The following is a 24,113-nucleotide window of genomic DNA, read 5'->3' as shown; positions in this document are numbered from 1 at the left end:
GAAGCCAGAGCCAAACTGTCCAGTTCAGAGGAACTGAAAAATTAAAAGTACAGTAAAGTTATGTGACAGTCAATAAAACATACATTAATAGCTTAAAATATACTTTCCTACACATGAGAGTAAGTTTAAACATTAAAAGTAATACAGGGAAGTATTTTCTCCAAATGGAACTTATCTGCTCAGACCAATGGAACAGCACCAGCTGACCATTGATCCTTGAAAGCCAGCAGAAAAGCACTCTTTTGGTGGCAGGAATGATGTGAACGGCCTGCACCAAAACCTGTCTTTTAGTCAGCTCAGCTTGAACTAATGGTTTGGGCAAGTGGAAGGTGCCCTGAAGCTTTGGAAGATGGTCAGGTGTTAAATCCTATGCAGACTATAACCCATATAGCTTAGGCTACTGCAGCAGTGATCAATATGAAGAACATTATGATTTCTTTTGTGTACTCATGTCCATCTCACCATCTCCAAGTCTCCTAATTGGTTTACAAGTTTTTAAAATTTCTTGTGGATTATCATTTTCTGCAGTCACAGTGGGGTGTCTCAGGGTATAACACTGTGTCCAGACTTTGCTCATCTTTAGAGGACTTTACACCAAGTTTTTTTTACCAGCCCTGGCCGTCGTACCTTTGCCAAGGTTGAACACTTTTTTATCCTGGGATGAGTGCACAAAACCTTTTTTTCATTCTCATTTTTCTTCATGAAGTACACAACAGTGTATATGTATTGTTTGCCCTGGTAGGAGTTAGTTAGCAACAGGGACCACCATATGAAGGTACCCTCCAAGACTTGAGAATGAATTTAGCTTAAATCAACATTCTTGTTTTGCACCGATTCCCTCTCTCCATCAGTATGCCTGACTTAATCTACAACCTCAGAGGAAGAAACAGAAAGATATCTGCAGTTGGCAATGATAAGGTACAAGTTTTAATCAAAATTCAGACAGGAGAGAAGTGTCCACCATAAGACTGACAGGTACTAGCATGTTAGTAAGAAAGCAGCTGAGGATGTCACCAATGGTATCTACGGAGTCTGGAGAGACCATGATGAGTGACAAAGATTGCTTTAAAGAGGTTCTGATAAGCCACTTACTTCATGCGTGGGGAGAAACACTATCTGACTGCTCTCAGCACATGTGGAGAAATGATAACCAAGACTTAGAACACTGTTGGAAGGTAGAACTGTAAGGAAATCCTGATCCCACTGGGTAGCCCCCTCAATTGAGAAAACAATGTAAGAAGTAACTAGCAGGGCTGGATCCATCTCTGTAGATTGTCACTACAACCGGAAAAGCTGGTAATGAAATGTGGATAGAAGCTTTATAAACATCTGGGTGTTGTGGTTGGTGTAATTTTTCCATCCTCCATCCTGCTTCACATTGTGCAGCCATCCCAGTGCCCCCACCCAGTGCCAACTATACCTATTACTCCTTCTTTCTCCCCCCCATGAGTTGTGGCTGGCATATTTCTTGAGGGCATCCTTGGGGGTGGTGCAAGCAACTGTTTCAGCTTACTGGGGGGGGGGGTTATGGCCAACACTTATTTCCCTGCCCCGTCCAACCCTTCATTTGTTAGAACATCAGACAGCTACTCCCCTCTGTGGACCATGCCTACCCAACACCAGCTCTTACCAGCCAGTGCTTCAGATGTCTGAGCTGCAAAATGAACCCAGATCGCCTGGGCCATGGTTAGGGCTTTATCACTCTACATCATTGTTTTGTGTACAAGACAGAGACAGTGTCTTTAGACTGCTAAACTGTAGTGGTAGTCTCCATTTTCAAAACAGAGGACAGCATGTTGTAGTCCAAACATAAATGGAATAGACTTAACATCCCAGGAAAAGCCTGAGCTACAGTGCTGGAAAAACTACATCTGATAGCTGAGCCCATGTTTCAGAAGGATTCATGTGGGATCCTTCCAGACCATGGGGACACTGAATCAAATCTCCTTTTTTGCATAGATATTGAAGGGATCCTACTAGTCTTCACAATCCATGTGTTTTATGCTCCTAGACAGGGGATGTGACAGTGCACTCAGGATATCTTTTGGGGACTGTGGCAACAGTACAAGCTCCCAGGAATACAGATGTGCTCCATTTTTTCCCTGAATTTGTAGAATAAGCATCATGGCAACATTCTTGGGGTTAAGTATATTCAGGAGAGGTCAAGGTCTCCGTGAAAAATGTAAGGTCTCCGTGAAAGATGTACATCTTCTGTTCTTCTAATTTTCATTGACAAGACATTAAATTGCAGTTAAGGTTTGGAGTGTATCCATTTGGGGACATGAGAGTTACATTTTGTGGTTTGCAGATAATGATATTCTGTTGGTTTAAGTGGCATTGATTTTCAGCAAGCAATGGAGTAGTTTGCTGTGGAATGTGAAAAGGCTAGTATAAAAATCAGTACCTCCAACCAGAAAGTCATGTTTCCCTCCTGGATAAGAGCATTTTGATATCTGCAGATGAGTGAGGCAGCTACCCCAAGTGAAGCAGTTTACATACTTTTGAGTCTTGTTCAAAAGTGAAGGCACAGGATAAGAAAATAGATCAGTGGATGTGTGCAGCAGTGGCAATACTGCAAGTGGCATTAAAGACTATGGTGGTGAAGTGGGAGCTGCTTAATAGAAAGTCAGTCTCAATTTGCTGGTTAGCCTTTACCCCTATCCTTACCTATGGTCACACTCTTTGGGTATTGTCTGAAAGAATAAGATAACACATACAAGTTTTGAAAATGAGGCTCTTGTTCAGGTCTGCTTGGTTCACACTTCATGACAGTGTGAGGAGACTTGTAGTCTTGGAGGATACATGACTATAACCACTTCTCCTTTGAGCTGAAAAGAATCAGTTGGGGTGACTGAAGCACTAAGTCAGGATACCTCTCCTAAGAGTTATACCACAGACGTCCCACTGGAAAAGGGCTCTGTGGTAGACGCAGGACATTCTGGAGAGGCGATCCCCTATCCACTTGAGTAGGAGAAAGGTAAATTTGGTCTGCCTTGCTCTGCATGGTACCACCACATCCATCACTAGGTCAAATGACACAGAAAAAGGATGGAAAAAAGGAAAGCCAGACTTAGTTTTGTAAGCTTACACTCAATACTCGAGACAATCCCATACAATATAAAATACATCCAAACGATGGTCTATATTGCAAATAACCATAGTTATGGTAATTATATCAGCTACTCAGTATAATTAATCTGCAGGGTTGAAGGTAAAACCGTTCTAAAACTGCTATTATTGTACAACACATAGGTTACATAATAACAGATATGTTCTTAGGGTATCAGATGACTTATCAAAGGCAATCCTTAATAAATCAAAGAGTGGGCTTATCCTTTTCACCAATCACATAGCACACAATGTTAGACTAAACAGTGGCATCATGTACCAAAAGTAATGGGATGTCTAGGGCCTCAACCTGTCAGTTTTCCCTCCAGCTACTTAGCTGTAACACTTCCTATGAATCAAGGAATAAAAAATAAAGATTTGACATGTTACTGTTAAAGGTAATGTATAAAAGTATATGCATTCCTAACGTAAAGAAAGCACCAACAGCTGAGGCTGTATGCAGGGAAATGCTCCAGCAAAGGGAAATTGGGGGTCGGTGTTTGGATTCCATAAAGAAGGAACCCCTTGCAGATTAACCAATTTAAATAAGAAAGTATCCACAGTGCATGAAGTATGCTCGTACTTTGAAAATTGGAAAAACATAACATCATTATGCACCTGTCATCAAAGAGGTGCATAAATATTGTTATGCAATTTTCACACCTGTCCAACATCCACCACAAAACAGCACCGAGAAATGATAACACATTTAAAAGCCGTAAAACACTTTGTGCCGCCATACAAAAAAAGTAGAAATGTTTAATAGCTTTTAAAGTGGTCATTCCATTAGAGGAACAAAATCTCTGGCTGCTTTCAATGTGTCTTTTAAAACTGTCAAACACTTTGTGTTCCTACACTTTTCTGTAACTTGTAGTACATCCAGGCAGTCCATTCAATCTCCTTCACTAGGTTTAGAGTCGACAGAAAGGAGACATCATTTAGACAGCCATCAAGACCAGCTTTCATCTTTTTCATTTTAATCTAAGTCCTAACTATGCACACTCATCTAGGTGCAGTGGAGAGGTATACACTGAGTTGTCTGCAGAGGATGTCTCCTCACTTCCATAGGGGGCATTCCATCCAAGTGGCCCTAACCCCTCCCCAACAGAGCATAAGTGGTGGTCCTGTTAGTCTCTACCAGGAGGACTGTACTGCTCAGTGTGTCCCAAGTGTATGAAAACCACTCCATCCCAAACCGGTAGAGGCTAGTAGGTATTCTTCCTTCACTTATCTCCCTCCCAGACTGGCTCTCCCAGTGCCATGGCTGGTAACTGATTTCTGGCTGCCTGGGTAAGAGTAAGTGCTCAATCCCTCTGCACTATGCAACCAGGCCCTGCAGCTCTGACATTGTGCTGGCAGAGATGGGAAAACAAAAACATTCTCCAAGATATGATCTTCTAATCTGTCAAACCAGTTGCTCCAAAGATAGAATAGGAAAGTTGCCAGTCAAAGTTTAAAGCCTATGGAGAGGAGAGGTTCATTAAAGGTGGGCTGAGATACAGCACTCCTTTAAGAAGTATACTTGACCAGCAGGTTCTGGGCCACAATTCTGCCTCCACAAGGTAATGACGGGCAGAAATACCTGAAATTGCACAATGACTGAAGAATATCCAAAGTATAAATCATACAGGTGTCTGAGATGGATCAGAATAACCTGTAAGGTAAATGACTGAGGAGGCACAGGTACTATTCTGATTAAAAAGGGAACCTGCTCCAATAAACACACAAATCTATTAGGTAGATGTGTTCTTGATGACCAGTAACATTTGACACCACTACTCAGTGTTGAAGTGAGATGAGACTGTCTACTATTGCAGCTAGGCTCTAAGGCGGAACCCAGCTGTTGGCCTAACCAAGTGGAGTCTGCTTGACTAGAATCACAAAAGTTTCTTGTACCACTAGAGGTCAGACAGCCTAAAACTATATCATTCTCTATTGCCACAGGGTGTCAAGAATTAATTTTGGGCATTCTCCCTTGAACGTTTGGAGAAGATTATCATGGAAAAAGTAAGAAGGCATACAGGAATCTCCACTGTCACAGGATCTTGAAAGTGTCAACCACAAACTCCCCTTTATCATAATACAAAGGACTGAAGACAGTGAGAATGGCATTCTCTTGAATAATGAACGGGTTAATTCTTCAGAATTACCCCTTTCTGAAGCTTTTACCAGATTTTGAAACTACAGCTCCAGATAAATGCTGCAGAAATGTCTCAGGGTCTCTCTTGGATCATCCTCTTTGCCCAGGATATGATATACCATGGTCGTGATGCTTCTATGTCTCCTTGACAGGAACACACTGCCTTTCAGCATAGGAAGTATTTTTTATTTTTATTTTACATTTGTTGGCCGGGATAGTCCGACTGGATGCATGTCCATTTTCAGCGGAGGCCAGGGGAGAAAAGCTCCAAGGGTAAGCAGATACAGCATTACATAATGCCAGCATTACATATTACAAACAGACTATTTACAGATATTACATAAGTAAGCAAGTTGTCGCCTCACAGCAAGAAGTTGTCCCGTTCGATTCTCAGCTAGAGCGTCTCCTGTGTGGAGACATGCGTGAATGGGCGTACCTTCACTGAAGGTTGTGCATCAGGGCTCGCAAACTAGGCACGTAAAAAATCTACTGCCAATCATTAGCGGACCGGAATTCCGCTGTGGCGACCCCTAACCAGGAAAATCCGAAAGACACAAACATAAGTAAACAAGTTAAACAAGTTCCACAGGTTAGAGTTAATCCTGAGCGCAAGTCAGCATTAAATTAAATTACACAGTAAACTGATTAACAGATTTTTACACATTCTGGAAAGAGTTAAGCCAGGCTTGATACACTGACATAGCCAGTTAAGTGACAAATGTTGTTTGAGTCTAGTTTTAAATTGACCTAAGGTGGAAAGTAAGGTAATATCAGCTGGAAGAGAGTTCCAGGATCTACTTACAGAGTTTGCAAAGAGAGAGTCACCGGCTGTGTTATTAATTTTGCTAGTCTGAATTAGTAGTTTGTTAGAGGATCGAAGCGGTCTAGGATTGTTATAGGGGGTGATAATATTTTTAAGTGCAGGAGTATTGTCCAGATTATAGAGGATTTTATAGGCCATAATCAGTTGGTTATACTGGATTAGGCTGGGTAGCTCAAGCCACCCAAGCTGATTTAGATTGATGCAATGATGTGTCCTAAACGGCAGCCCAGTGGCAAACCTGGCAATATGGTTGTAGCAAATTGAGAGTTTGTTAAGGACAGTCTTGTTTAAATTTGAGAGCAGAGGGGATACATACAGTAGGGTTGAAAGAAGGTGAGAGCGAGCTATGGCAATTTTAGCTGGAGGGGTTAGGAAGGCTTTTATTCTGTACAGTGACACTAGCTTTTTATTGATGGTTTTGATAGCTTGGTTAACATGTAGGTCGAATTTTAGATTATTGTCTATGATGACACCCAATAGTTTTGTAGAGGGGTCAGGGGAGATTATTGTGCCATCATTTGAATTTATGGTAAAGGTGAAAGCGGTAGACCTATGTGTTGGTGAAAATAACAGCATTCTAGTTTTTTTGGGATTTAGGATCAGACGATGTTCAGAAAGGCAGTTTTATATTGTATTAAAGGTGGTCTGGGTAGCTGACCATAACTCTACTGGAGATGTGGCTGAGAAAATCAGAGTAGAGTCATCAGCATACTGGATACAGCTGACTTTTGGGATGACAGTACAAAGGTTGTTAATGAAGATGGAGAACAGCAAGGGCCCTAGTACAAAGCCTTGTGGTAATCCAAGGGTGTTAGGTAGAAGGTTAGAGAGTTTGTTCTGCCAGAGGACAGCCTGCTGTTGACCATTCAGGTAGGACTGAAACCATTGAATGGCTCGAGTATCTAGACAGAATGTTTGCAGGGTGTGAATTAAAAGTTGGTGATCAACCATATTGAATGCCTTGGAAAGATCCAAGAAGAGGGCTGAGGATATATAATTATTGTTGCGATTATGGTTTATGGTGTTGGTAAAGGCTAGGAGGGCTGAAGTAGTGCTGTGATGAGGACGGAAGCCATGCTGAGTGTCTGCCATAAGGTGATTCTGGATTAGGTGGTGCATGAGTTGTCTATGAATACATTTTTCCATAATCTTTGCAAGTGGAGAGAGCATAGCTATTGGCCTATAATTGGAGAATTCAATAGAGCTGCCTCCTTTGTGAAATGGGATTACATAGGATATTTTCCAGATGGTGGGAATTTTAGCTTCTACTATGGTTCGATTGATTAGTATTAAGACGGGGTAAGCAATAGCATCAGCTGATTTTTGTAGGTACTCGGCAGGGAGTCAGCAGAAAGTGTAGTGGGTTTTAATTTTTTGATCAAGGTACGGATAAGTGAAGTGGCGACTGTTTGGAAGCTGAATGCGAGTAGGTTTCTAGGGGTGCTACTTTCAGGACCAGGGGAGCTAGGAGGTAGTTGGCTAGCTAGGGCTTGAATTGTCTCAGTAAAGAATCTGTTAAAACGGTCAGAAACATCTTCAGGGGTTTTATCAATAGTAGCAGCAGGGATTGGGGTTAAAGTTTGTCCAGGATGTAGTAGATTATTTAAACCTGCCCAAAACTTCTGAGGGTTATTTTGATTTACTGCCTGTAAATTACAGTAGTATTGTTTTTTGTCTTGTAAAATAGATTTTTTTTGGTTTCGTTCCTGGATTGCCTGTATTTAATGTGATCTTGAGGGTCTTTAGAAGAATGCCATAAAGCCCATGCTTTGTTTCTAAGGGTAATTTTGAGTTTAGACTCTTTAGAAAGCTATGGTGCAGTTTTTGCCTTGGTTCTCTTTGAACGAACAGGTGCATGCAAATCAAGGATCTCAAAGAATTTGTTGTTAAAGTATGCTACCGCTTCCTCTACGGGGAGGTGTTTTAGAATAGACCAATTACATGAGTTTAGTTCTTGTTGGAATTTGGCAGAGTCAACGTTTTTATTGTTTCTAACCTTTCTGAGTAAGGGTTGTTGGGAATTAATGGTTTTGTGCTTAATTACATATGTGAGAAGGTGATCGCTTAGGCCATCAAGGAGGGTACCAGAGGTGTACAGTTGGGGGTGACTAGAGTACCCAGTCAAGTATGCTTTCTTTTTGGTTGGGTTTACCTATCCTAGTATGGGTGGATATAATTTGTGTAAATGCATGCAGGTTAATATGGGTGGTTAGGGATTCTGAGGAACAGGTGCCCCAGTCTATGTTAAAGTCTGCAAATAGTAGGGTTTCTTGGGGGTAGTGACATGATAGCCAGTGCAGGATATCTTCAAGTGTAGATATATTGTTACCTGGGGGAATGTACATACAGATGATATTAATGCATTTATTTTTATTAAGTTGCAATTTGGTGGCAAGAATCTCTGAGTTATTAATCTGAGGTGGTTGTACTACATCTATGGTGACATTCAACTCAGATTTATAGAGTACAGCTACCCCACCCACCTTCCTCGAAGCACGATCCAGCCTGTGTATGTTGTACCCAGGTGGTAACACTTCATTGTCTTTAGTGTTAGGTTTTAACTAGGTTTCAGATAAACAGAGAATCTCAGGGGAGTGGACATCCAGAAGTGCATGCAATTCATGTACCTTGTTATTAATGCTTCTAATATTGAGATGACAGGCTAAGAGAGTTAGTTGGCCTATTAATTGTAGGTTTGTAGCTTAGATTGCAAGTAGAGGGGGTATATGTATCTGAAGTGGGTGGGCCAGGGATGGGATGAATATCACCACCAAGTATTAGGTTGAGTCTATACTTGGTGATGAACTTCAGGAATTTGTTTATTAGTTTGTGGTAGTGTTTGGATCTAGAGCTAATGTGCCTGGGGTTGAGATGTTGATAGACTGAACAAGATGTTGGATAGGATCTGGTACTGTAAGTATGGTTGAAGGTGGAAGGAATTACAGCTGGAGTGATAGTATGGCCTTTTGGGACCTGAAATCTTGTGAGAAACTGGTTTTAATACAAGGTAAGGAGGTATGGTGCGAACAAGAGGGGTAGTAAAGAGGAGTATATCATTATCTGTGATTCAGCTAGTGAGTTAAGGAGCTGTTTTACCTGGTGATGCAACACCAGAAGATAGAGTGGTGAGGTAAAAGTACTGGAAGGGGGATGGGAGAATGCCAGATGAAAGCTAATAGGTGCTATTAAAATGTAGATAGAAGAATGGGGGTGGGTGGAATTATCCCATATGAAAGCAGATAGGATCTAGAAGGTGGGGGAGTGGCTACAGTACTATAAATTTAGAGGTACTGGGGGCGGGAGAGAATTGGGGGCAGGGAAGGGAGCGTAGTGAGGGCGAACGTAGCGGGGCTATTGCAGTTTACAAGGTTTCCTAAGGTGTCCTAAAGCTATAAGGTAAGTATTGTAGCTCTTAATGTAAGAGTCAATTTACTTAAGTTACAGGGGAAGGAGGCAAACACTCAAGTAGAAAAAAAAGAGCCCTACGGCTGACCAATATGGTGACCTGCTTAATTACAAAGCACTGTAAGTGAAAGCTTAACAAATGCTTTTTGTGTGCAACCTACTCTGTTTAAATGCTGAGAGAAACTGATTGCAGTCCTGTAGACACCGTTTTGTAGGGAACTGTAGAGTTCAACTAGGAAAAGAGAAAAGCAAAGATTCTAGGGTAAGCATGAAGGCAACAACAGGCAGTTATTTTATAATAATACATTAAAAAAAATTTGGTGGGGGGGGGTAAAGTGGCATACTTCAGAATGAACTAAGATTTCTAGCTAAGAAACCTAAGCAAGAGAGCAATGCAGTAAATAAACACTTGCCAGATTTTAAAGATATACCAGAAAAACTAAATCAATTGTTCACAATTGAACAACTGGAAAATTGCCAGTAAAAGCACTTCAGGTATAGCTAGCCCAAGTTATTCAAGTCATAAAAGCACTTCTTCAATGTGTGTGTACAATTTAAATATTAAAAACACATGCGGCAAGTAGGAGCTCTGATTATACACTTTCTCTAGGTACAGGTTCAGTTTAAACACAAATATTACCACAGAAATTCAGTAAAGTCACTACTTATAGAGCCTCTGAAAAAAAATAGAATAGTCTGTGCAGAATCAGAATTTAGCAGCAGGTCATTCAGTTACACAAAAAACTCCATACAATGTAGAAACTTACTCTGAGTCACACCAGGTCAGCCAAGGGGGGAAGAGAGAGGGAAATCCTAAGCACCTAGATTTGAAAATGATGCCTGTACTGAATTGTAGCAGTTTAACCTGTTTGAGGAAAGAGGGGGGTGGGGGAGAAGAGAAGGCAGTAGGAGTGGTTACCGTGAATACCCTGATTGACTCAAGACACCACACCAGAGGTAAGTTGAATGTAAGGGCCTAAAATCTGCACTCAGCACTGTGTTATTTGCACGCAGTACTTTAATTTTAATGTTACTTGCACTCAGCACTGTAATTTCACTTATGTTTAGCAAGAAAGACAGACCAACAGTATACAATTTTGGGAATTTTTACAGGGGTTACTTGTTCAAATGTCAGGCTGTTGCAGTTTACAAGGTTTCCTAAGGTGTCCTAAAGCTATAAGGTAAGTATTATAGCTCTTAATGCAAGAGTCAATTTACTTAAGTTATAGGGGAAGGAGGCAAACACTCAAGTAGAAAAAAAAGAGCCCTATGGCTGACCAATATGGTGACATGCTTAATTACAAAGCACTGTAAGTGAAAGCTTAACAAATACTTTTTGTGTGCAACCTACTCTGTTTAAATGCTGAGAGAAACTGACTGCAGTCCTGTAGACACTGTTTTGTAGGGAACTGTAGTGTTCAATCTGTTTAAATGCTGAGAGAACTGATTGCAGTCCTGTAGACACCGTTTTCTAGGGAACTGTAGAGTTCAATCTGTTTAAATGCTGAGAGAAACTGATTGCAGTCCTGTAGACACCATTTTGTAGGGAACTGTAGAGTTCAATCTGTTTAAATGCTGAGAGAAACTGATTGCAGTCCTGTAGACACCATTTTGTAGGGCACTGTAGAGTTCAATCTATTTAAATGCTTAGGGAAACCGATTGCAGTCCTGTAGACACCATTTTGTAGGGAACTGTAGAGTTCAATCTGTTTAAATGCTGAGAGAAACTGATTGCAGTCCCGTAGACACCATTTTGTAGGGAACTGTAGAGTTCAATCTGTTTAAATGCTGAGAGAAACTGAGTGCAGTCCTGTAGACACCATTTTGTAGGGCACTGTAGAGTTCAATCTATTTAAATGCTTAGAGAAACCGATTGCAGTCCTGTAGACACCATTTTGTAGGGAACTGTAGAGTTCAATCTGTTTAAATGCTGAGAGAAACTGATTGCAGTCCTGTAGACACCATTTTGTAGGGAACTGTAGAGTTCAATCTGTTTAAATGCTGAGAGAAACTGAGTGCAGTCCTGTAGACACCGTTTTGTAGGGAACTGTAGAGTTCAATCTGAGTCACACCAGGTCAGCCAAGGGGGGAAGAGAGAGGGAAATCCTAAGCACCTTGATTTGAAAAGTATGACTATACTCATCTACTTATCCAGATACCTAGCTGAATTAACAGGGGGTCTCCAATGCCCCTTAGGGGAGGGATCACATATTTCCCCAAAAACTCTTAAAGTGAATGGTAAGTCACTAACTGCCATTCACAGTAACTTAACACAATTCATTGTAATGGTGGTGCCTTCATGCAAAGTTACAGAAATGAAGCAACAAAAGAGAATCTTTAAACTTAATTAAATGAATTTGTGAATAGAGGGCAATGCCTGCTGCACCTCAACACCTCTACAACTTAAGTACATCAACTCCAAAGTCAAGCCACTTCTCAGGGGAAGTGAACACTGGGTCTTATGGAGCAGGCTTTTCTGCTAATCCTGCAAACTGTCCCATCCTCACCCCTTTTTCAGCTTCCATGTCCCACAATTGCTCCTCTTCAGAGGTTTCACTTTTGCTAAAAGGTTCATCACAATGCAGCTTGGGCATACTAGACTCCTTGCTACAGGAGATAAACCTACTCTCCTGTAGGCATCACCAATGTAGCAAGTCAAGTTTCCTCCTCATCAGCAGCTGACTCCATCTTTGTCTACCCGGCCTTCCAGATTCCATGCTACTAGTCATAAACAGGTTGTTTGGAGTGCAGTAAGAGCTTTAGCCATCTGTTCCATGAGGCCAATGAGAAGATAAAAAATATCTGTTCAACGTCACTAACTTGCAGTTACCTCTAGAGTTGCTTACACTATATGATTATTATGTTTATGCAGCTTTACAATAGAGATAATAGTAGTAATCCTTAATGGGAATGTAGTCTGCTTAATATTACCAGTGACATTTAGGAAGATATGTGCATTATTTACTAAATTTATAATATCCGGTCCTATACCAGCCATCAAAAAGAAGAGTGTGAATTCCTATGCAAAGTTATGTTTTCATCGAATTTACCTGGGGTTAAGCTAAACTTTGCATAAGCAATGCTTTCTTTAACATTTTATATTCATGCATGACTGTAAGTCTTAGAAGTGGACTATTCATATGTTACAAGGTAATGTCAACCAACCCAATGTATGAAAATTAACTCTAAGAATAAAAAAAAGGATAAATGTTTATGGGGTCAAGGAGAATGTAAAGTTATATGGCCTTAATCAAAAACAGGGAGGTTAAAGTGACTTAGTAACTTTTCAAGCTATAAAAGAACGAATGATTAAGTCACCTTATCTGGATAACACTAAAAGATGGGCAAGTTGCTTTTAATTTGAAAGATCTTTGAATGTTGAAATTTAAACTAGATAGGATCTTAAACCAGCAGCACTCCATAACTCTCAACCAGTCAGGAACAAATTTCAATGGAATCGGGGACAAATCCAGAAATAATCAAGGACGAAAATGGGACACAAAATATTAGTGCTTTTAACTTGAGAGATTGACAGAATAAGATAATGTGAATATACATTTTCTGAAGTAATTCTATAATTGTAATCATTGTCATTATTTATTAATTTTTAGTCACCACCATTTCTCCAACTGTCACCAGTTTTAGGAGGGTTTATGAGGGACAGAGCTAAAATTTTAGTCAGAATCATGGAACCACTTAAACTCTGTCTTCCTAAACACTCTAAACTCCCTAGCCCCACTAAGAAACAAAAGGATAAAAACTAATATTGCTCCTTGGCTATCCAAAGAAACAAAACTAATTAAGCATCAAAGGGACAAATCCTGGAAGCTTTAACAAAAAAATAAAATGCCCAATATCCTGCTCCAATCCACACAACTCCGCAACCTTGCAAAACAACTAATCACTAAAGACAAAAAATCCTACTATAGTAAGCTCCAGTCCAATAATAATAAAAACCCCAAACGATTCTGGAAATCCATTAATTCACTTCTTAATCCAGGCTCCAAGAATAACCCCTGTCCTGACCCAAGTATATCTGACCTTGAATTAAGCTCACAATTTAACTCATTTTTTTACAGGAACTATTGCCAAACTGACCAAACCTTTTCCCAACAATAATCCACCTGTCCCTCATTCTTCTCCTTCTAAGCCCCCTAATAACCTTCCCCTTATGTTCGAGCTCAAACCTGTCTCTACTAATTTTATAAAAAGACTTCTATCCAAACTAAAACCTTGCTCTAACACCCCTGATAATATCCCCTACTCCTTCCTAAAAAGTGCTGCTGATGGTATAGCACTCCCAATCAGCATCATAATAAACAGATCCATAAAGAAATCATATGTACCCAAACTCTGGCATACAGCTTATAGTCCTTCTCTTCACAAAGGAGGCAAAAACACCAACATCTCAAACTTCTGCCCCATTGCTCTGCTCTCACCAGTCTCCAAAATCCTAGAAAAATGTATCCACCTCCAACTTATGCCTTTCCTGACCCAAAACCAACTCCTTACACCTACCCAGGATAGCTTCCACCCAGGCCATAACACTATAACCACACTATTCTCCTTCTTAGAAATGGCCACTCAAGCCCGAGATTCAGGACACTTAGTATCCACAGTTCTCCTCGATCTTTCTAAAGCATTTGATACAGTTTCCCATAATCACATTGTCTATCATCACTCCAACCTATATCTCTCACCAAATACTTTATCCTGGTTCTCCAGTTACCTATCAGATATATCTCAAGCAGTTAAATGGAAGAACACCACCTCTACCTTCTTACCTACTCCAACCGGCGTACCACAGGGGTCCATCCTCGGACCTATGCTTTTCAACATCTTCATCAATAACTTTCACACTGCTATTCCTGACGCATTCAATATGTAGATGATTCAGCTTTAGTCTACGCTGCCTTCCTGAACTGCTGACTAAAACCCAAACTGCATTTTCAACCACTGAGAATTGGATACATCAAAACCACCTCTCGCTCAATGCAAATAAATCAAAAATTCTACTATTCCCTCCCTTTAGGACGTTCTCTTATGACAAACATGCATTCAAAGTCCTTAGCCAAACCAACTCAGCTATAGAAGTGGCCCCTTCTGCAAAACGTCTTGGTATTACTATAGACGAACACCTCAAGTTCGATATCCACATTCAACAAAATATAAAGAAAACCCCAACAAAAGTTAGGTATGCTTTACAGGAACAATCTCTTTCTCTCCAATGCTACTACGTATACCTTGGCCACTACCTACCTTCTGCCATCCTTATTATAAGAAGCCCCTCTTCTAACTAATCTGACCTCTTCCATCACCTCTAAACTAGAAAACTGCTATACTAAGATCTCTAAATTTGCCACCAAATCCAAATATTCCACACATCATTGCCTTACCCTTTAATCTCTGAACTGGCTAGAACTCACTAACTATCTAACTAACCTCCAACTTACCACTGCTCACAGATTTCTATTTCACCCAACAAAATGTTCGGCCCTAACAAACATCCTTCCCCCCTACACCCCAAATAGAACTCTCAGATCTGAACACCAGAACTTAATTACTATCCACAAACCTAAATGACCTGCTGGCCAACTTCTCCTCTCTTTCTCACTAGGCAAGAAAAGGAATTCTCTCCCTTCCACACTAAGGACATTATCAAACTCAGAAATCTTCAAAACCCAGCTTTTCTCATACCTGTCCTCCAAATGGAAATGTACCTGCTTTCACCCTACCTAATTCTATTAAGGAAATGCCCCAAGGAGTTTTTTTTTTCCTGGGTTCCCAACCTCTCTATAACTCCCATAACTATTTCCTAGAGTGGATTCAAGCTCTCTGCAACTCCTATAGCTACTCACACATGATTTCAACTTTGTAAATAGCTTCTTACTCTAGATAAGTGCATGTAAAGTGTTTCCATACTTACCTTTAAATGAGTGCATGTAAAGTGTTTCCACACTTCAAATGTAAGAATGCATGTTCAAATGAATCTGTACAGTACAACCTTTAAATCAATCACAGTGAACTTTGTTGATCATGCTTGATATTGAATGTACATATTTGTAAACTGTACTACATACTGTACCTTTTATACTTTTGTATTCTTTACTGTATTATGTATTATGGAACTTTTCTCCCTGGGCCTCCACTGAAAACGGGCACATTTGGGCCCAGTGGACTTCCCCAGTAATCAAACTGGAAATAAGTAAATAAAAATAAATAAAAGTCCCCGAAAATCAAGGACAGATGAGAGGTATTCTGTGCTCAATCACAAAATGTGTGATAACTGTTACAAAGAAGCCTTTCTCTGCTTGTTACTTTGAAGGGTGGTTTTAGCTATTTGCTGAAAGGAAGACTTTGATGATTATAGAAGACAGAAAGTGGTCCATGTGTGATACAGACTAGACATTAATTCTGACAGAGACATACAATGGTGTTCCCATGATGCGGTACTGCGGGGGGGGGGGGGGGTGAAGAATAATTTGGATTTTATAGTCTAGGTCACTTACAGTTAGAAGTGTACGATAGTTAATATGGGACACAATTTTAAATCTAGGACTAATACAAAAATGGGTGAAGGTATATAAAATTAAAACTCTGGTGAAAGCTGAAGGTTAGGTATTTTCACCACATTATTGTCTTTGTCAATAAATCAAGCGTGTTTGCCAGAATGCTGATTGATGGTCTTCAAGGAAGTTGACAGGAAGCACTACCATTACAGTAAGTATACAAGATTATAAAGAAACAATATAAATAAGCTCTTGGATGCTAGAAGGTTCTGAGAAGGGAATCTAATTAGACTAAATTGGAATAAGATGAAAAGAAAATAGCCAAGCAAGGAGGGGGGAGTGAAATGGATTGCAGATAATGTTTAAGTAAGATGCACCCACTTTATTTAGCTATGCAATAATTGCTCAGATTTTCTGAAAGCTTTTGTTTTGTCCAAGTAGAAGCATAACTGCCTGTGAATGCCCAATGAATGTAGTAGTCTCTCCCCTTTGTTCTGTGGTTTTGGATAAAAAGTTGGCAAGTGAATAGTTTGGTTTAGAGCCACACTTGATACCACCTTCGGCATAAACGTAGGGTTAGTTCTTAAAGACACCCTGTCCTGGTGGAAAATGAGGAAAGGTTCCACTGCCATTAGTGCCTGTAATTCTGAAACTCTTCGTGCTGATGTTATTGCCAGTAGCAGAGCAGTTTTCCAAGAGGTGTATTTTAATTCTGCTGTGTTAGCCGGCTCAAAAGGAGGTAAAGTAGTAGTATGCAAGATGCCATGTAGCCCAAGGCCAGCAGAAGTTTTCTTGCAGGGAGTTGGGTCTTTGTTGCCATTAATTGAAAATATTGAGTCAGTTGTCCTTGCTTGTCTGGCGTGAGATAAGCCATCTGGGCCGTTGTGTTCAGGCTGGCACCCAGGAATATTATCTGTTGTGAGGGCACTAGTTTGATTTTTTTTCATTTACTGTGTATCCCAGGCAACTTAATAACTTTTTTACGAATGCCAGATGCTTTAGAAGAATGTCCTTGCTCTCTGCTTGAATCAGGCAGTCGTCCAGGTATGGATAAATTTGAATTCCCTTTTGCCTGCAAAATGCAATTGCTGGTGCCAGGCACTTTGTGAAGACCCTGGGCGTAATAGATAAGCCAAAGGGCAGTGCAGAGAATTGATAGTGCATTGAACCAGCTATAAATCTGAGGTATCTTCTGCAGTTTTGTCTTACAGGGACATGCAGGTATGCCTCCTTGAGGTCCAAAGTCACGAGCCAAGCTTTCTTGCCCAGCATGGGAAGAAGCTGCTGTAGTGTCAACATTTTGAATTTTGGAACATCCAGGTAAGTGTTTAGAGAAGAAAGATCCAGAATGGGTCTCCAGGCTTTGTCCTTTCTGGGAACCAGAAAGTCTTGAGTAAAAACCTTGTCCTTGCTCCTGTGATGGTACCTTTTGAATAGCTCTCATGTCCATGAGTGATGTAATTTGTTTTTGAGCCTCTGCCCATTGATTTGGTGGCAGATTTGGCATTCCTTTTAACCTTGGCAGAGTGTGAAAGTGGAACCTGTAACCTTGAGATACAATGTCAAGAACCCATTTGTCTTTGGTGATGCAATGCCAGTTGTGATAGAAAAGTGCCAGTTTTCCTCCTAAGGGGGCTGCCAAGAAAGAGCGGTTTGGCAGCTGTAGTGGGAAGTCATTGAGGCTGCTTTTTATAAGATTGTGGCCTCTCTTCCCCTTCTTTCTGGCCTGGTGTACCCCATTGTTGAAGCCTGTAAGGACCTTGTGCTTGACCTCTACCTCTTGGACGTCTGTATCTGCCCCTTTGAGGTCTGTCTGTGACTGGAAAGGACCAATTCTTTGTTGGCCAATCTCTGCTAAAATGAGGAGGCTGAACCTGTAAGAAATCCTTCACCGTTTGCATAGATTTTGCCTTATTCCTCCATCTTCTTTAATACTTCTTCTGCCTTAACTCCAAACAACACATCCCTCTGCAGAGGTGCATCCAATAATTTTGCCTTAACATGATCTGGTAACGTATGGTCTTTTAACCAAGCATGCCTTCTAATGACAGAGCCTGTAACTGCTGCTCTACAGGAGGCCTCTAAGGAATCAAAGCCAGATTGCAAAGTGTGTTTTCCCACTTGTTCAGCTGCATGCAATAAATCCTGCATTTCTTTAAAATTAGGAGGATCAGAATCTGGAAGCATTTTGTTTCAACTGTGACATCAAAAATTGCTGATATTTTAGCATGTGAAACTGGCAATTTAAAGCTCTCATTGCTAAAGTTGCAGAGGTATATACTTTCTTTCCCCATCTGTCTAATGCTCTGGAATCTCTGCCTGAGGGAACTGGGTTTTTTGCTGAAGAGGCCTTAATCCATTTGGGTCCCTGAGAAATAGTTTCAGGGTCAACAACAGGGCTTTTATACATAAATTTGTGAGAGTCAGGGACTCTGTAATATCTATCAGGTTTAACTGGGGCTGGAGGTAAGGAGTCAGGGTTTAAGCTGTATTCAGTGTACACATCATCCACAATATCTAACACTGGTGGAATAGCAAGGGGTCTGTGTTGTGGCAGTCTTTTCTTGGATTCTGAGTAATCCTGGCCTTCCCAACGGAAATGCTCCCTCATGGTATGTAAGGTCTCCCCAAACGAGTAATCCTCAGGCGGGGAGGCTGATGAAATTGATTCCTCAGCATCAGAATCCTCATAAGGGGGTAAAGAATATCCTAGGTCTGAGGATGAATCTGAAGAAATGGACACCTGGTCTGACGATTCATAGTCTGCATCCTGTCTGGGTCTTTTATCAGGAGGGGGATGGGACCCCCTGATCAGGGTGATTAGGTCTTCGGCCATTTTCAGCATTTGTTTCTTAGGCATGGAAGCCTGTCCTGGAGAATGCTGTATCTGTTTCTGTGTTTCTAAGGGGGGCTTAGACTTAGCAGAGGGTTTAATGGTTAACTGGGTAGATCTGAAAACACCCTTTGAAGCTGTGGGTTGCTCAGCTACTTCGGTTCCCTCTGAAGGGTTAGTTTCGGTTGGCTGAAAACCTAGAGCGTCCGAAGGCCCAGCCAGCTCCACGTGGGAGTCGGAGGCGGTCTGTGGTTCTGTGGAAGCGGTCGTCAGGGGCTGCGTAGGCATCTCGCTGAAAACTGGAGAACTGGCGACTGGCCTAGAAGAGGCCTCGTCGTCAGTTTTGGGCCTCGGATGCCTGTCTTTATCTTTGCGCTTTTTATGTATTCCGGTCGTCGGAAGTTCCGACGGCATGGTGTAATTGAATTTTCTGCCAAAATAATGTCGGGCAAAATCAAACCGGCGTTTAATAGTGCGCTTGTTCAACCTAGCACAAAACCGACAACCAGTGACATTGTGGTCTGGGCCTAGGCATGGAATACAGTAGGAGTGGAAATCCTTATGAAGTATTTGCTTCCCACAAGAAATACAGTTATTAACTTTTACTGACATCGCTCTGAGGCAAGAAAAAGTTTCCCCAACGGGGTACTTAGCTTTGTAGAAGACTTCGGTTCTGGATTCGGAAAGGAAAATCTCAGGAGTCGGCCAACCGGTACTTGTGAACTGCTTCTGCTTCACGGCAAGAAAGACTGAAGAAAATGGCATGTTATATACCCCTGTCGCACTGACGTCAGGGAGAAGGCGACAGCAACCGACGACGGACCAGGACTTTGGAACTCAGGCCGACTGGGGAACCGCGTGACGGCAGGATAGCCCAAATGTAATGACTGCAGCTGTGTAACACGATGAACATCCACAATTACTAGAACGTTAATCAAAATTTAAACCAACTGAAACTTGTAAAGGAGATAAAAGAACTGGAAATAGGATCTTTAGAAAAGAGAAGAAGCACATTACATGGGACTATTTATAATTTGTAGGGAACAATACATGCAGAATAATGTTCAGGAGGAGAAATGAGGTTTAAAGGAAGGCAAGGGTAGATCAATTTATTGATAGAGGAAGGACTGCATTTTCTTGGGTGGCAGACAGCTTGTCTTCAGTGGCCCAGTCCCAGATTACTTACAAAAGAAAAGATTCCAGAATTCTTGCCTCTTGTAGAGGACCACAACAGCAGTTCAAAGAATCTGTCAACACATTAATTTCTCCAGGGATGCGCACAGCTGTAAGGGCACTGATTCTGTCTACTGTCCACTACTAGACATCTTTGCTTGTTTGCCAAGGGAATACAGGTGTGTGTTGCCCTGCTTGTTTAGGTACTACAGCTCAAGCTGGTTGCTGGATTGAAGCAGAATGGGTTATGGCCTCTGTTCACTCTCTACATGTCTAAGGATAAAATGCAGTAGCCATAGCTCCAGTCTATTTCTGTAGAGGAAGGTACCCACTCAACCAATGCAACATCCACTGTCAGATTCTGTGATGGATGTGCTTTATAAGTAGGTAAAGTCTGCATTAGAATTGTTGGTGCTTATCCATCACTTTAACAACTATTAACAGTGTCTGACACCAGCATCAGATTTGCAACCAAATGAGCACTCTGCAATTCTGCAACCAATGGCACATCACACCTCTACTGTAACACTTGCATAATCAAGTATACAGTACCACTACAAACACTGTGTTCACCATTATAACTATAAAGTTTAGGAAGGGCTAAACATTTGGAGTCCTAATTCAAGCTGTCATGCCATAGTCTCTTGGTCTTTCTCTCTGCAGACAAAACGGATGGACATTGTGGACCGACCAACTCTGCCCTAGTAAAGGTCAATCCAATAAATCAAAGAGAGGACCTCTCTCAGTTTATGCAGACCTTCAGTGTCAGTCAGCGAAAAAAGCAGCTTAACTAAGGATGCTGCCTCTTGACAGAGCTACTAAGAACTACTCGTCCAAGTAAGGGAAAGCACAGAGTTTTATGCAAGACACCTACCACTGCTGCAAGCACATGACAGCAGCAGAAAAGACCAAATGAAAGGGCTCTGCACTGGAAGTGGTACCGTCCTAGTGAAAACAGTGGGGAATTCCTGTGCAACACTCAGAAAGTAAAGCAGAAGAAGACAACCATGGCCAATGACACCAACCAGGTGCCCTGTGGCAGCGGACACATGCCTCCCCTAGAAATTCATCACCTAATATTTCACACATTTGAAGTACTTGTTAAAGATACCATTATTCAGAATAAGACAGAAGTCTTCCATTTCCTTCACATGTAAGACAATGAAGGAGTAGACTCCTGCCCTTGTAAAAAGAAAGGACAGTCTTGTAGTCCATATAATTATCAGGCAACTATGGGGTGACTTATTCCCTGGCAACAGTCTTTCAGGTGAAGGACATAAGAGCTCTATGATGTAGCTGCCCATAACCATGTCTAGAATTCACTTGTAATTTTTAATGGCTCTCCAAGCTAGGATAAATTCAGAGACACCCCCCACCCCCCTCCAGGAAGCATGCTGGACTGGAGTCAGTACTACTACTGCTAGGCCAGTCTGGTTTACACAGTATCATGGTCCCTCTTCAGCCAACAAGGTAGACACTTCTTCCTTTGGACTAGCATGGCCTGGCAAGAAAAAAAAGAGATAGAAGCCAGAAGACGGACAAAAAACACTATCCACAGCACTAATGACCTGTTTCCTTCTTTAAAAGTCATTAAATAATTCCTAGGGCACCTGTCCAAAGCACACCCATTAGAGGAAGATATCTAGAATACCCTGAAAAAAACTTCAAAGCCACTCCGTACTGTGCTGGCATGTACTGGAATCTAATGTCCTTGCCACAGCATCAGTACAGTGACAGTTACAGTATCCAAAATGAAAGTCCACAGTGAATACCATGGTAAGGATACTGCACAACTCCACATATGTGTAAACGCACTGTGTAATCTGCACATGAATAAATCTACTAAGCAAAGATTAAAGCCAAAAAGACTATCAAATAATAATAATCTGCAACTAAACTATAAACTCAAAATTTGTAAATTGTTTATTGACAAGGACAGCATCTGTAGCCATTTCCTTGCAAACAGGACAGTGTTCCAAGTTCACTGTATTCAATGCGCATTGAATCAAGTCAGTCAAGAGCTATCTTTCCAGAATATGAAACTGGACTGGACCAAGTTCAAACAGAAGATGATAAAAACCTTAAATTATTTTTTTAGTTACCATAGTATAATATTTATTAATGATGGTAAACAATGCTAACAAGTTGAAGGAATTGTGATATCCCAGTTACCCTGGGAATCAGTCAATCCTGGCTAGCTTCAGTGTTACAAGTTCATATTGGATATGTGGAGATCGTCCCTACAAGGACGTTTTAAACTGTATCCAATTAGGATGGTCCTCAGATATACGAGTTTGTACTCCAATATTTGAAATCTCTTTAGCTAGCCAAAAAATTATAATCAGTGCCCTTAAAAGGACATGGAGTAGTTAGGAGGTATAATTTAGGTTGAAATTCAAAAACGATAAACAGCTCATTCTTATCAACAATGTAACAGTTATGTTTACAGAGTTCAAACTGCGTCAAGAAATTAAACACTAAAGAGATCATTTTGTATGTACATACCCAAGTAATTAGCAGTGAGGCATGTAGCCATCAGAATATGCTTATAAACATTTTTATTCCAAACCATGACTCTTGATGTGGTCTGAGGGAACAATGCAGGGGAGTACTTATATTTTCACACATGGTGGCCCTGCACTTGTCTACAAGTCAGATCAGTTACTCAAGTTACTCATTCAAACTGTTATTAAAAAAATAAATAACCCAGGAAACAATAAACGGATATGATCATGGTACAAATGGTTCCATCCAGGAACAGGATACTATATAAGTGGATACCAGTTTATGCTCACTGCTCTACAACCAACAGTTATAATCCTGTTTACTAAGGAGATGGGGCTAACAGCTGACTGAGTGTACAAGTCTGTCTGGGTAAGGAATCCAAGCTTTTTGCATGTGAATATGGCAATAAAACAAGTACACTGCAAAGAAACTAGTTTGTGCTATGCACATCTATAAATATTTTCTGAATGAACATTTGATCTGCTTAAATAAAAAAATCTTTAATGTAGTATAAATTTACAACAAATTCATACAGTACTCAACAATGTTAATCTGCATGGCATAAACCTAAGTTTATTTTATAAACTTAGATCACATTCCAGGACACAGAATTGCTTTACAAATACATGTATTTTAAGAGGAAGCAATTCTGTTTTGTTAGATGTCTCGCTATACTCTACAGACATGTTGCATACATTACTACTGACTTACTTGGTTTGTATGTAGTTATACAATACAAAGTAAGCAGAAAGATCATAGGAAATAAAATGCACTAGGAACGGTCACTGTTAAATATGACAGACTTGTCTTGGAGGCCTTGAAAATCTGAAGAGCAAAGCATTAATTATTACAGTATAATCAGACTTTGCCTTATGGAAAATAATATGTTAAAATGGGTTCACTCCACAGACAGGGGTCACAGTATTTCTTTCCTCCTGAGTTAATACAATACTAGGTTCATAGTTTGTATTGAGATAGATGCTTGTACTTTTAAAAATCACCTTCATGGTGGTTTCCTAGTTGAAAGTAAAAACTGCTCTTTGGGGAAATAAGATACCTAAATATCCATAGACACCTTGCTGATGAAATGGCTGAGCCAACTACACAAAATGCAGGGGGGGGGGTCCTGGGTTTAATCCCAATTTAAGAGTCATAGTCTTCCTTTCCTGCACAGTCTTTATCTCAAAAGAAAAAGCTTTATTAAACTTACTGCAAATACAAAAAAGCATGTTTTTGATAGAGGACTTTATGTGTACAATGGGAAAGTACTTGAGGAGTGACTGGTGTACGTGGAGAATACAGGTCATGATGGTCATTTGCATATTAGAGTACCAGAATCTAAAAAAAAAAAAGTAGTGATTTGCCCAAGAGCGCAGGTTAAAATCATAAGAAATATTTTTGATGTCTGGGAAATGATGAACCAATAAGTCAGACTGGATTTTAACAGGTTTCCATGACAAAGATTTCTACATGAACCAAAAATATACATGTTATATGTTTCAGATGTGTAATACTAGTACAAACTCACTTTTTCAGGCCTGGGTGTTGGAGATTCTTCTTTTAAACACGTCTTAGTTGTCACCACTCCTGCTTCCACACGGCCTTCTCGCTAGAACA

General features: G+C 40.7%; 1 protein-coding gene across 1 annotated transcript in view; it reads right to left on the bottom strand.

The window, feature by feature from the left end:
- Positions 1 to 24,113, bottom strand: part of ERCC6L2 (ERCC excision repair 6 like 2) — a 1,190,567-nt gene that overhangs the window by 369,971 nt on the left and 796,483 nt on the right. The window contains exon 15 of the mRNA XM_044058934.1: positions 24,025 to 24,105. Within this exon, the coding sequence (XP_043914869.1) occupies positions 24,025 to 24,105 (81 nt within the window). The remainder of the gene's footprint in view (positions 1 to 24,024; positions 24,106 to 24,113) is intronic.

Source organism: Protopterus annectens, chromosome 17.part0 (assembly GCF_019279795.1).
Source record: "Protopterus annectens isolate FY-2018-M chromosome 17.part0, PAN1.0, whole genome shotgun sequence".
Classification (NCBI taxonomy): Eukaryota; Metazoa; Chordata; order Ceratodontiformes; family Protopteridae; genus Protopterus; species Protopterus annectens.
This window is presented reverse-complemented; position numbering and strand designations above follow the sequence as displayed.